This window comes from Tachypleus tridentatus, chromosome 2 (genome assembly GCF_004210375.1).
Source record: "Tachypleus tridentatus isolate NWPU-2018 chromosome 2, ASM421037v1, whole genome shotgun sequence".
In the NCBI taxonomy this organism is placed as follows: Eukaryota; Metazoa; Arthropoda; class Merostomata; order Xiphosura; family Limulidae; genus Tachypleus; species Tachypleus tridentatus.
Window position 1 is genome coordinate 55,633,310 of NC_134826.1, and position 14,435 is coordinate 55,647,744.

Sequence of the window (14,435 nt, forward strand, 5' to 3'; positions counted from 1 at the left end):
GGAACAGATCAACGTATATTAAACAGGTAAAGCTGTGCTTGGGATATAAAACAGATTAATATAAGTTAAACAAGTAAAGCTTTGTCTAGGACATGAAACAGATCAATGTATGCTAAACAGGTGAAGCTGTGCCTAGGATATGAAACAGATAAACATATGTTAAACAGGAAAAGTTGTGTCAAGGATATAAAATACTTCAACATATGTTAAACAGGTAAAGTAGAGTGTAGGATATGAAACACATCAACATATTTTAAACAGATAAAGTTCTGTCTAGGATATGAAAGATATCAACATTGGTTAAACAAGAAATTGTGTTGAGGATATGAAATACCTCAACGTATGTTAAATAGGTAAAGTAGGGTCGAGGATATGAAACGTATCAACATATGTGAAACAGATAAAGTTTGCACTTGGATGTGAAACATATAAATACATGTTAAACAGATAAAGTAGTTTCTAGGATATGAAACATGTCAACATCTGTTAAAGAGGTAAAGTTATATCGAGGATATGCAACACACCAACCTATATTAAAGAGGAAAGCTGTGTGTAGGATATTAATCTCGTCAACATATGTAAAACAGATAAAGTTGTGTCTAGGATATGAACACATTAACATCCGTTAAACATAAAGTTGTGGGTAGGATATGATCACATCAACATCCGTTAAACATAAAGTTGTGTCTAGGATATGAACACATTAACATCCGTTAAACATAAAGTTGTGTTTAGGATATGAACACATCAACATCCGTTAACCATAAAGTTGTGGGTAAGATATGAACACATTAACATCCGTTAAACATAAAGTTGTGGGTAGGATATGAACACATTAACATCCGTTAAACATAAAGTTGTGGGTAGGATATGAACACATTAACATCCGTTAAACATAAAGCTGTGTCTAGGATATGAACACATTAACATCCGTTAAACATAAAATTGTGGGTAGATATGAACACATCAACATCCGTTAAACATAAAGTTGTGTGTAGGATATGAACACATCAACATCCGTTAAACATAAAGTTGTGTGTAGGATATGAACACATCAACATCCGTTAAACATAAAGTTGGTGTAGGATATGAACACATTAACATCTGTTAAACATAAAGTTGTGTGTAGGATATGGAACAGATCAACGTATGTTACAGAGGTAAATCTGTGTCAATTATATAAAACAGGTCAGTACATGATAAACAAGAAAAGCTTTGTCTAGGATATGAACACATTAACATCCGTTAAACATAAAATTGTGGGTAGATATGAACACATCAACATCCGTTAAACATAAAGTTGTGTGTAGGATATGAACACATCAACATCCGTTAAACATAAAGTTGTGTGTAGGATATGAACACATCAACATCCGTTAAACATAAAGTTGTGTGTAGGATATGAACACATCAACATCCGTTAAACATAAAGTTGTGTGTAGGATATGAACACATCAACATCCGTTAAACATAAAGTTGGTGTAGGATATGAACACATTAACATCTGTTAAACATAAAGTTGTGTGTAGGATATGGAACAGATCAACGTATGTTACAGAGGTAAATCTGTGTCAATTATATAAAACAGGTCAGTACATGATAAACAAGAAAAGCTTTGTCTAGGATATGATACAGATTTACGTATGTTAGGTAAAGCTGTCCCTAGGATATGACACAGATCGACATATTTTGAACAGGTAAAGCAGTGTCTAAGATATGAAAGAGAACAATATATGTTAAAGTACAGCTCTGTCTAGGATATGAAACAGATCAAAATATGTTAAACAGGTAAAGTTGTATGTATAACATGAAACAAATAAACATATTAAACAGATCAATATATGTTATACAGATACAATTGTGTCTAGGATATGAAACATGTCACCATATTTTGAACAGGTAAAGTTGTGACGAGGATATAAAACACATCAATATATGTTAAACAGATAAAGTAGATTCTAGTATATGAAATATAACAAGATAGGTTAAACAGATAAAGTTGAGTCTAGGATATGAAACATATTAACATTTCTTAAAGAGGTAAAGCTGTGTCTTGGATATGAAACACATGAACATATGTTAAAGTAATAGAAAGATAAAATACGAACAATATATATTATATTAAAATATTATGAGAGTAAGAGATGAATGAGATTATCAACAATATATATTACATTTATATTACATCAAACTAATAGCTCATATAAAATACGAACAATATATATTACATTTATATAACATCAGAGTAATAGATAATGTAAGATACCAAATGTATATATTATATTTATATATTATCAGAGAAAGAGATAAATAACAATATTAACAATATAAATTACATTTATATAACACCAGTGAAATAGATAACATAAACTACCAATTATATACACTGCAGGCCAAAATCTTAAGGCCAATGAACACAAAGAAAAAATATGCATTTTGCGTTGTTAGACTCAATCACTTATTTGAGTAGAACTTCGAAAGATGAAAATAAGAAAAGGGAAAATAATTTTTTTTTTTTTAGCATTTAATAGGGAAAATGTGAACACTGTGAAATTAGCCTAAATACTAGCTGGTCAAAAGTTTAAGACCATACTGAAACGAAGCGTTAATCGGTAAACACGTAAGAAAATTTAGTCATTTGTGTTTAAGCATTAGCGTTGTCAACATCTCCCACTGACGTCTCCTGTGTTACATTGGGTAAAAACATGGCAAAGGCTAAAAAGTTGACAGAGTTTGAACGTGACAGATTGTCGAGCTGCAAAAGTAAGGTGTCTCTCAACGTGCCATCGCTGGTGAGACTGGGCGTAGCGAAACTGCTGTTGGAAATTTCTTAAAAGACCCTGAGGGATACGGAACGAGAATTTCATGTGGTCGGCCCATGAACATTTCGCCGGCGTTGAGCAGGAAGATTCGATGGGTTGTTCAGCAAGACACCAGCCGATCGTCGAACCAGATTAAGGTCCTCATGGACGCAGAATGCAGCTTAAGAACAATAAGACGGCATCCACGAGAGAAAGGCTTTAAAAACCGTAACCATCTTCAAAGACCACGCCTCTTTTTATACTACGAAACAGCTCGGTTAAACTTTGCTGAAAAGCGCCAAACATGAGACGTAGAAAAGTGGAAGTGGTTTTGTTCTCTGATGAAAACAAAAATAACCTGGATGGTCCAGATGGCTTCCAACGTTACTGGCACGATACGAATGTCCCACTGGAGACATTTTCTACACGACACAGTGGAGAAGGTTCCATCATGATCTGGGGTGCTTTCTCTTTCCATGGAACAATGGAGCTTCAGGTTATACAGGGACGTCAAACAGCAGCCGGCTACATTGGCATGTTGGAGAGAGCGTCCTTATTGACTGAAGGCCCTCGCGTGTGTGGAAATGACTGGATCTCTCAGCAGGACAAAGCTGCAATCTGCAATGCCCGCAGGACAAAGGACTTTTTCACGGCGTATAACGTGATTCTTTTGGACCATCCAGCATGTTTGTCCAAACTGAACCCCATTGAAAATGTTTGGGGGTGAATGGCAAGGGAAGTCTATAGAAATGGACGTCAATTCTAAACACTGCATGATCTTCGTGAAGCCATCTTCACCACTTGGAATAACATTCCAGCCAGCCTTCTGCAAATGCTTATATCGACCATGCCAAAGCGAATGTTTGCAGTAATTCGCAATGACGGCCGTGCAACTCACTACTGAGTCCTCTTGTTGGGCACTTCCTACCCTGTTTAGACCTTTTTTTTGGTATGTTTGTTTGTTTGTTTTGGAATTTCGCACAAAGCTATTCGAGGGCTATCTGTGCTAGCCGTCCCTAATTTAGCAGTGTAAGACTAGAGGGAAGGCAGCTAGTCATCACCACCCACCGCCAACTATTGGGCTACTCTTTTACCAACGAATAGTGGGATTGACCGTCACATTATAACGCCCCCACGACTGGGAGGGCGAGCATATTTGGCGCGACTCGGGCGCGAACCCGCGACCCTCAGATTACGAAGCGCACGCCTTAACGCGCTAGGCCATGCCGGGCCTCTTTTTGGTATGGCCTTAAACTTTTGTCCAGCTAGTATTTAGGCTAATTTCATAGAGTTCACATTTTCCCTATTAAATGCTAAAAAAGTATTTTATTTTTATTTTCCCTTTTCTTATTTTCATCTTTCAAAGCTCTACTCAAATAAGTGGTTAAGTCTAACAACACAAAATGCATATTTTTTATTTATGTTCATTGGCCTTAAGATTTTGGCCAGCAGTGTAAATGGTTTATTGATATAACATCAGATTAATAGATAAATAAGAATATCAACAATATATATTATATTGATATAATATCAGACTAATTGATCATATAAAATACCAACAATATATATTATATTTATGTTATCAAAGTAATATTATACATAAATAAGAATACTGACAATGTATATTGTAGTTGTATAATATCAGAGTAATAGAGAAGATTGCTGTCGTTGTTGTTTTGAATTAAGCACAAAGCTACAGAGTGGGCTATCTGTACTCTGCCCACCACGGGTATCGAAAGCAGATTGTTAGCGTTGTAAGTCAGCAGACGTACAGCTGAGCTACTGGGAGGCAATAGAGAAGATAATATACAGGGTGTCCCAAAATAACGTTTACACTCTTTGGATCATTATAACTTGCCTTGTTTATTGATTTTAATAATGAAACAAGATACATATGATAGCCAAAGGATTTATTTAAAGATTTAATACTGAAATCAAGAGAAAAAATAACAAGTAAAATTCTTCCCAAGGAAAACTCTCCTTGGTTGAAATTGTAAAATGTCACAATTTGCTTGCTTCACTTCAGGTGTTCAAACTGAAATCCGTTCTGCTCATTATTTTAATAATGAAACAAGATACATATGATAGCCAAAGGATTTATTTAAAGATTTAATACTGAAATCAAGAGAAAAAATAACAAGTAAAATTCTTCCCAAGGAAAACTCTCCTTGGTTGAAATTGTAAAATGTCACAATTTGCTTGCTTCACTTCAGGTGTTCAAACTGAAATCCGTTCTGCTCCAGACACATCTCATAACGGGAAGAAATGGAAGTGCACACATCAAACACCATCTCATCTGGTATTAAAGCACATTGTTCTTCAATTGCAACTCTCAATTCGTCAATTGTTGCCCTTTTCGTGCTGCAAACTTTGTCATTCAGAAACCCCCACAAAAAGAAATCCATGGGTGTCAAATCTGGTGATCTAGCAGGAAATTCTACACTTCCTCTTCGTCCAATCCATCTGTCTGGCATAGATGCATCCAAATATGCTCTCACGTCGCGATGGAAGTGGGGAGGAGCGCCATCCTGCTGGAAGAAACACTCTTCTTCTCCAAATTGTTCTTGGATGCGTGGCATGGCAAACTCTTGTAGCATGTTGAGATAATTCAATTCTGTTACGGTGTCTTGGAAAAAGAATGGTCCGATGAGTTCCCTAGCGGACAGACCACACCACACAGTCATTCCAGGCAAATTCAAGTGATGTTCCTCTGTAACATGTGGATTTTCTGTTTCCCAGTAGGTGCAGTTGTGTCGATTTATTGAGCCATTCAGCTTAAACGTTGCTTCGTCACTCCAAACAATTTTGAGTGGAAATTCATCATCGCCTGCACATCTAGCAAGATACCATTCACAGAACTCAACCCTTCGATCAGGGTCATCTTCATTCAGAGCGTGAACAAGCGATGGGATGAAACTTTTGAATTGGGAACGCTTCAAAATGCGATGAACGCTGGATTTAGGGATACCTGTTTCACGAGACAGTTGGCGCACTGATTTTCATGGAGAATTCAGAACATTATCAATGACCTCTTACTCTCTTGTTGGGCTTGTTGATGATTTTTTTCGACCGGAGCGACCCTTTCTCATATGGTGGAGTGTTCCGTGTTCATCAAACTTGGCGATGATGCGTGAAATGCTGGGGCGAGATGGCGCATCCATATGGAACTTTCTAGTAAAACGTCTTTGCACTTCAGCTTTGTTTTCGACTTTCCAAAACGTTTTGAGAATGAATATTTTGTGCTCGATTGTAAGCTGATTATCCGCCATCCTTGGACACAAGTCAAATCTGAAACAAAAGAAACGGTTTATTAGCTATACACAGTCAAAGAGTGTAAACGTTATTTTGGGACACCCTATATTATCAGAGTAATAGATAAATAAGAATAACAACAATATATATTATAATTATTTAATATCAGAGTAATAAATAAAATAAACTACCAACAAACTATATTTTATTTATATAACAGCAAATTAATAGATAAATAAGAATATTAACAAGATATATTATATTTGGTTTACAGAGTAATAGATAAATTAAAATAACGACAATATATATTGTAGTTATATAATATCAGAGTAATAGAGAAGATAATATATCAACAATATATATTATATTTATATATTATTAGAGTAATAGATAAATAACAATAATAAGAATTTATATTATATTTATATAACAATAGAGTAATAGGTATGATAAAATACCAACAATTTGTATTATATATGTATGTCACATTACACTAATATATGAGATAGAATACCAACAGTATATATTATATTTATATAATATCACAGTAATAAATAATTAGCAATACCAAGAATATATATTATATTTATATAATATCAGAGTAGTAGATAAAAAGAAATATCAACAATATATATGATGTTTACATAATATCAAAGTAATAGATAAGATAAAATACCAAATGTATATATTATATTTATATATGATCAAAGTAATAGATAAATAAAAATATCAACAATATATATTATAATTATATAACATTAGAGTAATAGATAACATAAAAATACCAACAATATATATTATATTTATATAACATCAGAGTGATAGATAAATAAGAATATCAATAAATATTTTATTTATATATTATCAAATTAATAGATAAATAACAATAGTACGATATACATTATATTTATATAATTTGAGAGAAATATGATAGATAAAATATATTATATATTTATATATCGTAAGAGTAATAGATAAAATTATATACCAACAATATATATTGTAGTTATATAATTTCAGGGAAATAGAAAGATAAAATAACAACAACACATATTTATGTATTATGAAAGTAATAGTTAAATAATATTATGAACAATATATCTTATATTTATATTACGTCAGATTAACAGATCATACAAAATATGAAGAATATATATTATGTTTATATATTATGAGAGTAATAGGTAAGATAAACTACCAATAATATATATTATATTTATATATCATCAGAGTAATACATAAGATAAAATACCACAATATATATTATATTTATATTTTATCAGAGTAATAGATAAATAAAAATACCAACCATATATGTCATATTTATGTATTATGAGAGTAACAGATAAGTAAGAATAGCATTAATATATATTAGATTCATATAATATGAGAATAATAGATAAGATAAACTACGAATAATATATATTATATTTGCATATTATGAGAGTAATAGGTAAATAACAATAGCAACAGTATGTATTATATATATAACATCAGAGTAGTAGATAAACAAGAATATGAACAATATATATTTATAGAACATCAGAGTAATACATAAGATAAAATACCAACAATTTACATTATATTTATAAAACATCAAACTAATAGATCATATAAAATACCAAGAATATTCTGGTGTAAATCTATAATATCAGAGTAATAAATAAAATAAAATAAAATAACAAGAATATGTATTACATTTATATATTATGAGACTAATAGATAAATAAGAATATCAACAATATATATTATATTTATATATTATCAGAGTAATATGTAAATCAAAATACCAACAACATACGTATATTATATTGATACATTATAAGAGTAACAGATAAAGAAGTATACCAACAATATGTGTCATATTTATGTATTATCAGGTTAACAGATAAATAAGAACACCAACAATATATATTACATTTGTATATTATCAGAGTAATAGATAAAATAAACTACATAGAATATATTATACATTTATATACCATCAGAGTAATAGATAAGATAAATTACCAAAAACAAATATTTTATTTATATATCATCACAGTGATAGATAAATAACATTACCAAGAATGTATATTATAGTTATGTAACATCAGAGAAATAGATAAAAAAAAATTTCAACAATATATATTATATTTATATATTATCAGAGAAATAAATAAATAACAATATAAACAATATATATTACATTTATATAACATCAGTGTAATAGATAAGATAAAATGCCAACAAAATATTATATATATTTATATACCGTCAGAGTTATAGATAAATAGGAATATCAACAATATTTATTATATTTATATAATATCAGAGTAATAGAAAAGATAAACTACCAACAATATATATTTTACTTATATAACATCAAATTAATAGATAAATGAGAATATCAACAATATATATTATATTTATATAACACCAGACTAATAGATCAGATAAAATACCAAAAATATGTATTATATTTATATATTATCAGAGTAATAGATAAATAAAAATACCGTTAATATATATTGTAGTTATATAATATCAGAGTAACAGAGAAGATAATATACCAACAGTATATATTGTATTTATGTATTATCAGAGTAATAATAAATAAGAATATCAACAATATATAAGAGATAATGGAAAATACCAACAATATGTGTTATATTTATATATTATTAGAGTAATAGATAAGTAACAATACAAGGATATATATTATATTTATAGAACATCAGAGTAATATATAAGATAAAATACCAACAATATATATTATATTTGTATATTATCAGAGTAATAGTTAAATAAGAAAATCAACCAAATATGTTATGCTTATATCACATCCGACTGACAGATCAGATAAAATACCACTAATATATTATTATATTTGTATAATATTAGAGTAATAGATGAAATAAAATACCACCAATATTTATTATATTTATATATTATAACAGTAATAGATAAATAAAAATACCAACAATATGTGTCATATTTATGTATTATGAGAGTAATAGATAAGTAAGAATACCATTAATATATATTATATTTACATATTATGAGAGTAATAGGTAAATGTACATAATATTTATATAGCATCAGTGTAATAGGTAAGATCATATACCAACAATATATATGATATTTGTATATCATCAGAACAATAAATAATTAGCAATACCAATAATATATATTATATTTATATAATATCAGAGTAGTAGATAAAAAAGAATATCAACAATATATATGATGTTTATATAATATCAAAGTAATAGATAAGATAAAATACCACAATATATATTATATTTATATTTTATCAGAGTAATAGATAAATAAAAATACCAACCATATATGTCATATTTATGTATTATGAGAGTAACAGATAAGTAAGAATAGCATCAATATATATTAGATTCATATAATATGAGAATAATAGATAAGATAAACTACGAATAATATATATTATATTTGCATATTATGAGAGTAATAGGTAAATAACAATAGCAACAGTATGTATTATATATATAACATCAGAGTAGTAGATAAACAAGAATATGAACAATATATATTTATAGAACATCAAAGTAATACATAATATAAAACACCAACAATTTACATTATATTTATAAAACATCAAACTAATAGATCATATAAAATACCAAGAATATTCTGGTGTAAATCTATAATATCAGAGTAATAAATAAAATAAAATAAAATACCAAGAATATGTATTACATTTATATATTATGAGACTAATAGATAAATAAGAATATCAACAATATATATTATATTTATATATTATCAGAGTAATATGTAAATCAAAATACCAACAACATACGTATATTATATTGATACATTATAAGAGTAACAGATAAAGAAGTATACCAACAATATGTGTCATATTTATGTATTATCAGGTTAACAGATAAATAAGAACACCAACAATATATGTTACATTTGTATATTATCAGAGTAATAGATAAAATAAACTACATAGAATATATTATACATTTATATACCATCAGAGTAATAGATAAGATAAATTACCAAAAACAAATATTTTATTTATATATCATCACAGTGATAGATAAATAACATTACCAAGAATGTATATTATAGTTATGTAACATCAGAGTAATAGATAAAAAAAATTTCAACAATATATATTATATTTATATATTATCAGAGAAATAAATAAATAACAATATAAACAATATATATTACATTTATATAACATCAGTATAATAGATAAGATAAAATGCCAACAAAATATTATATATATTTATATACCGTCAGAGTTATAGATAAATAGGAATATCAACAATATATATTATATTTATATAACACCAGACTAATAGATCAGATAAAATACCAAAAATATGTATTATATTTATATATTATCAGAGTAATAGATAAATAAAAATACCGTTAATATATATTGTAGTTATATAATATCAGAGTAACAGAGAAGATAATATACCAACAGTATATATTGTATTTATGTATTATCAGAGTAATAATAAATAAGAATATCAACAATATATAAGAGATAATAGAAAATACCAACAATATGTGTTATATTTATATATTATTAGAGTAATAGATAAGTAACAATACAAGGATATATATTATATTTATAGAACATCAGAGTAATATATAAGATAAAATACCAACAATATATATTATATTTGTATATTATCAGAGTAATAGTTAAATAAGAAAATCAACCAAATATGTTATGCTTATATCACATCCAACTGACAGATCAGATAAAATACCACTAATATATTATTATATTTGTATAATATTAGAGTAATAGATCAAATAAAATACCACCAATATTTATTATATTTATATATTATAACAGTAATAGATAAATAAAAATACCAACAATATGTGTCATATTTATGTATTATGAGAGTAATAGATAAGTAAGAATACCATTAATATATATTATATTTACATATTATGAGAGTAATAGGTAAATGTACATAATATTTATATAGCATCAGTGTAATAGGTAAGATCATATACCAACAATATATATGATATTTTTATATCATCAGAGCAATAAATAATTAGCAATACCAATAATATATATTATATTTATATAATATCAGAGTAGTAGATAAAAAAGAATATCAACAATATATATGATGTTTATATAATATCAAAGTAATAGATAAGATAAAATACCAAATATATTTATTATATTTATATATTACCAAAGAAATAGATAAATAACAATATTAACAATATATATTACATTTATATAGCACCAGTATAGTACATAAAATACCAGAGATATATTTATATACTGTCAGAGTAGTAGATAAATAAGACTACCAACAATATATATTATATTCATTTAATATCAGAGTAATAGAAAAGATAAACTACAATATTATGACAGTAACTGATAAAGAAAATACCAACAATATCTATGATATTTATATAACATCGGAGTAGTAGATAAATAAGAATACCAATAATATGTATTGTATTTATATAATATCAAAGCAATAGATAGGATAAAATACCAACAATACATATTATATATTATCACACTAATAGATCAGATAAAATAAAATACTAAAAATATATATTGTAGTTATATAATATCAGATTAATAGAAAGATAAAATATCAACAGTATATATTATATTTACATATTATCCGAGTAATAGATAAATAAAAATACCAACAATTTTTTTTGTGGTTGTATAATATCAGAGAATAAAAGATAATAAAAGAAAATACCAACAATATATATTATATTTATATAACATCAGAATAATAGATCATATAAAATAACAACAATATTGTAGTGTAGTTATATATTATCAGAGTAATAGATAAATAAGAATACCAACAATATATATTATATTTATATGTTATCAATCTACTGATGTTCTATTCTAGCCATACTTGACTCTCTGTTTTACTGACAAAATGGTAATTGACTCACTCTTGCACTAAACAAGTGGTAACTGACTCGCTGTTGTAGTGTACACGTGGTACTTGAGTCTTTGTTGTACTAAGCAAGTGGTACTTGACTCTCTGCCAACGATTACATATGATCTGTAGAGTTGAATCTTTAACTTTATTTTGCGAAAGATAGCGAATAATTGTTTTGAATTAGAATGTTTTAGAATGTAACCTCAATATACATGTATTTGTGGCTGTTATGAAAAAGTTATTTAAATTAAGATAACAATATATTTTTGATTCGAACCTAAGAGATCCTGTTTTAAACAGCCTGGTTCATATATTTTTGAAACCGGTATATGGTATGACCTTTATTTACCAAACTTCATACTTTCTGTCTAAATGAGCATCATTTGTTACTCATCTGCTCTATCTATCGGTGATTTTATATTTGTAAAAACGGCTCGTTTGGGTTGAGAAAAATTTGTACGTAGAGTTCACTCCTCTACGTAAAAAAAAAAAAAAAAATTATCAACCCAAACGAGCCGTTTTTACAAATATATTTCTCTACAAGTGGGTTTCTCGACATCACTGATTATCGGTGATTTCGTTTTTCGACCCCTTAAGTCCTGCAAGAACGTTAGTAAATAACCAACAACTCTGAGTTACGGTGTATTATCATAATTTATCAATTTTTCATACTCGCATTCGATATAGACTACTGGTCGAGTCATTTGTGACATGTCATTTGTACATTAACTGTAGTTAACTAGCATGTATTTTATATTGTCTGTCATTAACTTAGTTTATATGAAAATACGCCGGACGTGTGCTGACGCTATTTTCACTGGAACGATTTGATCAAGAGTTTTAATAAGGAATAGCTGGTCGACTGTTAGTAAATCATGGGCTTTGCTAGTGTCCTCATGTGCCTGCTGCTGTGTCATCCTTGCTACTCTTTCATTGTACAGTCTGCCCTGCAGGCTGAAGCTAGTCACGGCATCGACACGTTTCTCGAGGCACCGGTTACTTACTTGCAGCAAGGCACTAGCTCTGCTAGCCTTCTGGAATGTATCACCAGTTGCAGTTCCATCATAAACTGTTCTGCGATAAATCATGGACAGGAAATTGGGGACTGTTTCTGCATCATTGGTGGGTACGATGAAAACACAACAGAGGTGAAATACCGTGCAAACTACACCTTCTATAGCCTGAAGTACTTTGATCCGGTATGTATGGTTAATACAGCAATATTAAAGTTGCATTATAAATTTGTGACAGCATTTAAGAACACGCACTTCTTGTTTTTGAGGTGTAACCAGGTGCCACTTCGACAAAAGAAAATACTGTCACAATACGTTGGAACGATATAAAGGACAATATAGATTAGCTAAAAGTAGTTGTTAAGAGAAGGATATAACGTACAAAATATAGTAGGTAGCATTGAAATTCTAGTAAGAAACAGATATAAGACGCGGTTTCAAGGTAAATAACATTACAAGTGCTAAAGACTATGGATATAGTACATAATGAAAGTAGTTTTTGAGAAACCGATTAAAAACACAACACATTCTACTTGTCTTTCGTATGTTACTTAAACTGTTTTAGCTTCAACAGGTTTTTATTTGCTTAAATGACTAATAATTTAACGTCACCAGGTTTTTATTAACCTAAATGACCAATATATTAGCATCACACGTTCTTATTAGCCTAAATGACTAATATTTCAGCTTCACCAGGTTTCTATTAGACTAAATGACTAATAATATAACTTCACCAGGTTTTTATTTGCCTCAGTGACTAATAATTGGCCTGGCATGGCCAAGCGCGTAAGGCGTGCGACTCGTAATCCGAGGGTCGCGGGTTCGCGCTAAACATGCTCGCCCTCCCAGCCGTGGGGGCGTATAATGTGACGGTCAATCCCACTATTCGTTGGTAAAAGAGTAGCCCAAGAGTTGGCGGTGGGTGGTGATGACTAGCTGCTTCCCTCTAGTCTTACACTGCTAAATTAGGGACGGCTAGCACAGATAGCCCTCGAGTAGCTTTGTGCGAAATTCCAAAAAAAAAAAAAAAAGACTAATAATTTAATTTCACCAGGTTTTTATTAAACTAAATGACCAATATATTAGCATCACACGTTCTTATTAGCCTAAATGACTAATATGTTAGCTTCGCCAGGTTTTATTAGCCTAATTGACTAATATTTAAACTTTACCAGGTTTTCATTTGACTCAATGCTAATATTGAAGCATCATTAGGTTTTTATTGGACTAAATGACTTATAATTTAGCTTCAACAGGTTTTTTATTTTCTTAAATGACTAATAATTTAGCTTCAACAGGTTTTTATTTTCTTAAATGACTAATAATTTAGCTTCACGGGGTTTTTATTTGCCTCAATGACTAATATTGTAGCTTCACCAGTTTTTATTTGCCTCAATGACTAATAATTTAACTTCACCAGGTTGTATTGGCCT

At 29.1% G+C, this 14,435-nt stretch overlaps 1 protein-coding gene across 1 annotated transcript in view; it reads left to right on the forward strand.

Moving 5' to 3' along the window:
* Positions 1 to 12,822: 12,822 nt before the first annotated feature.
* The window catches only part of LOC143245502 (macrophage mannose receptor 1-like), a 45,740-nt gene continuing 44,127 nt past the window's right edge, over positions 12,823 to 14,435 (forward strand). The window contains exon 1 of the mRNA XM_076491864.1: positions 12,823 to 13,188. Coding sequence (XP_076347979.1) covers positions 12,865 to 13,188 — 324 coding nt within the window. The 5' untranslated portion in view covers positions 12,823 to 12,864. The remainder of the gene's footprint in view (positions 13,189 to 14,435) is intronic.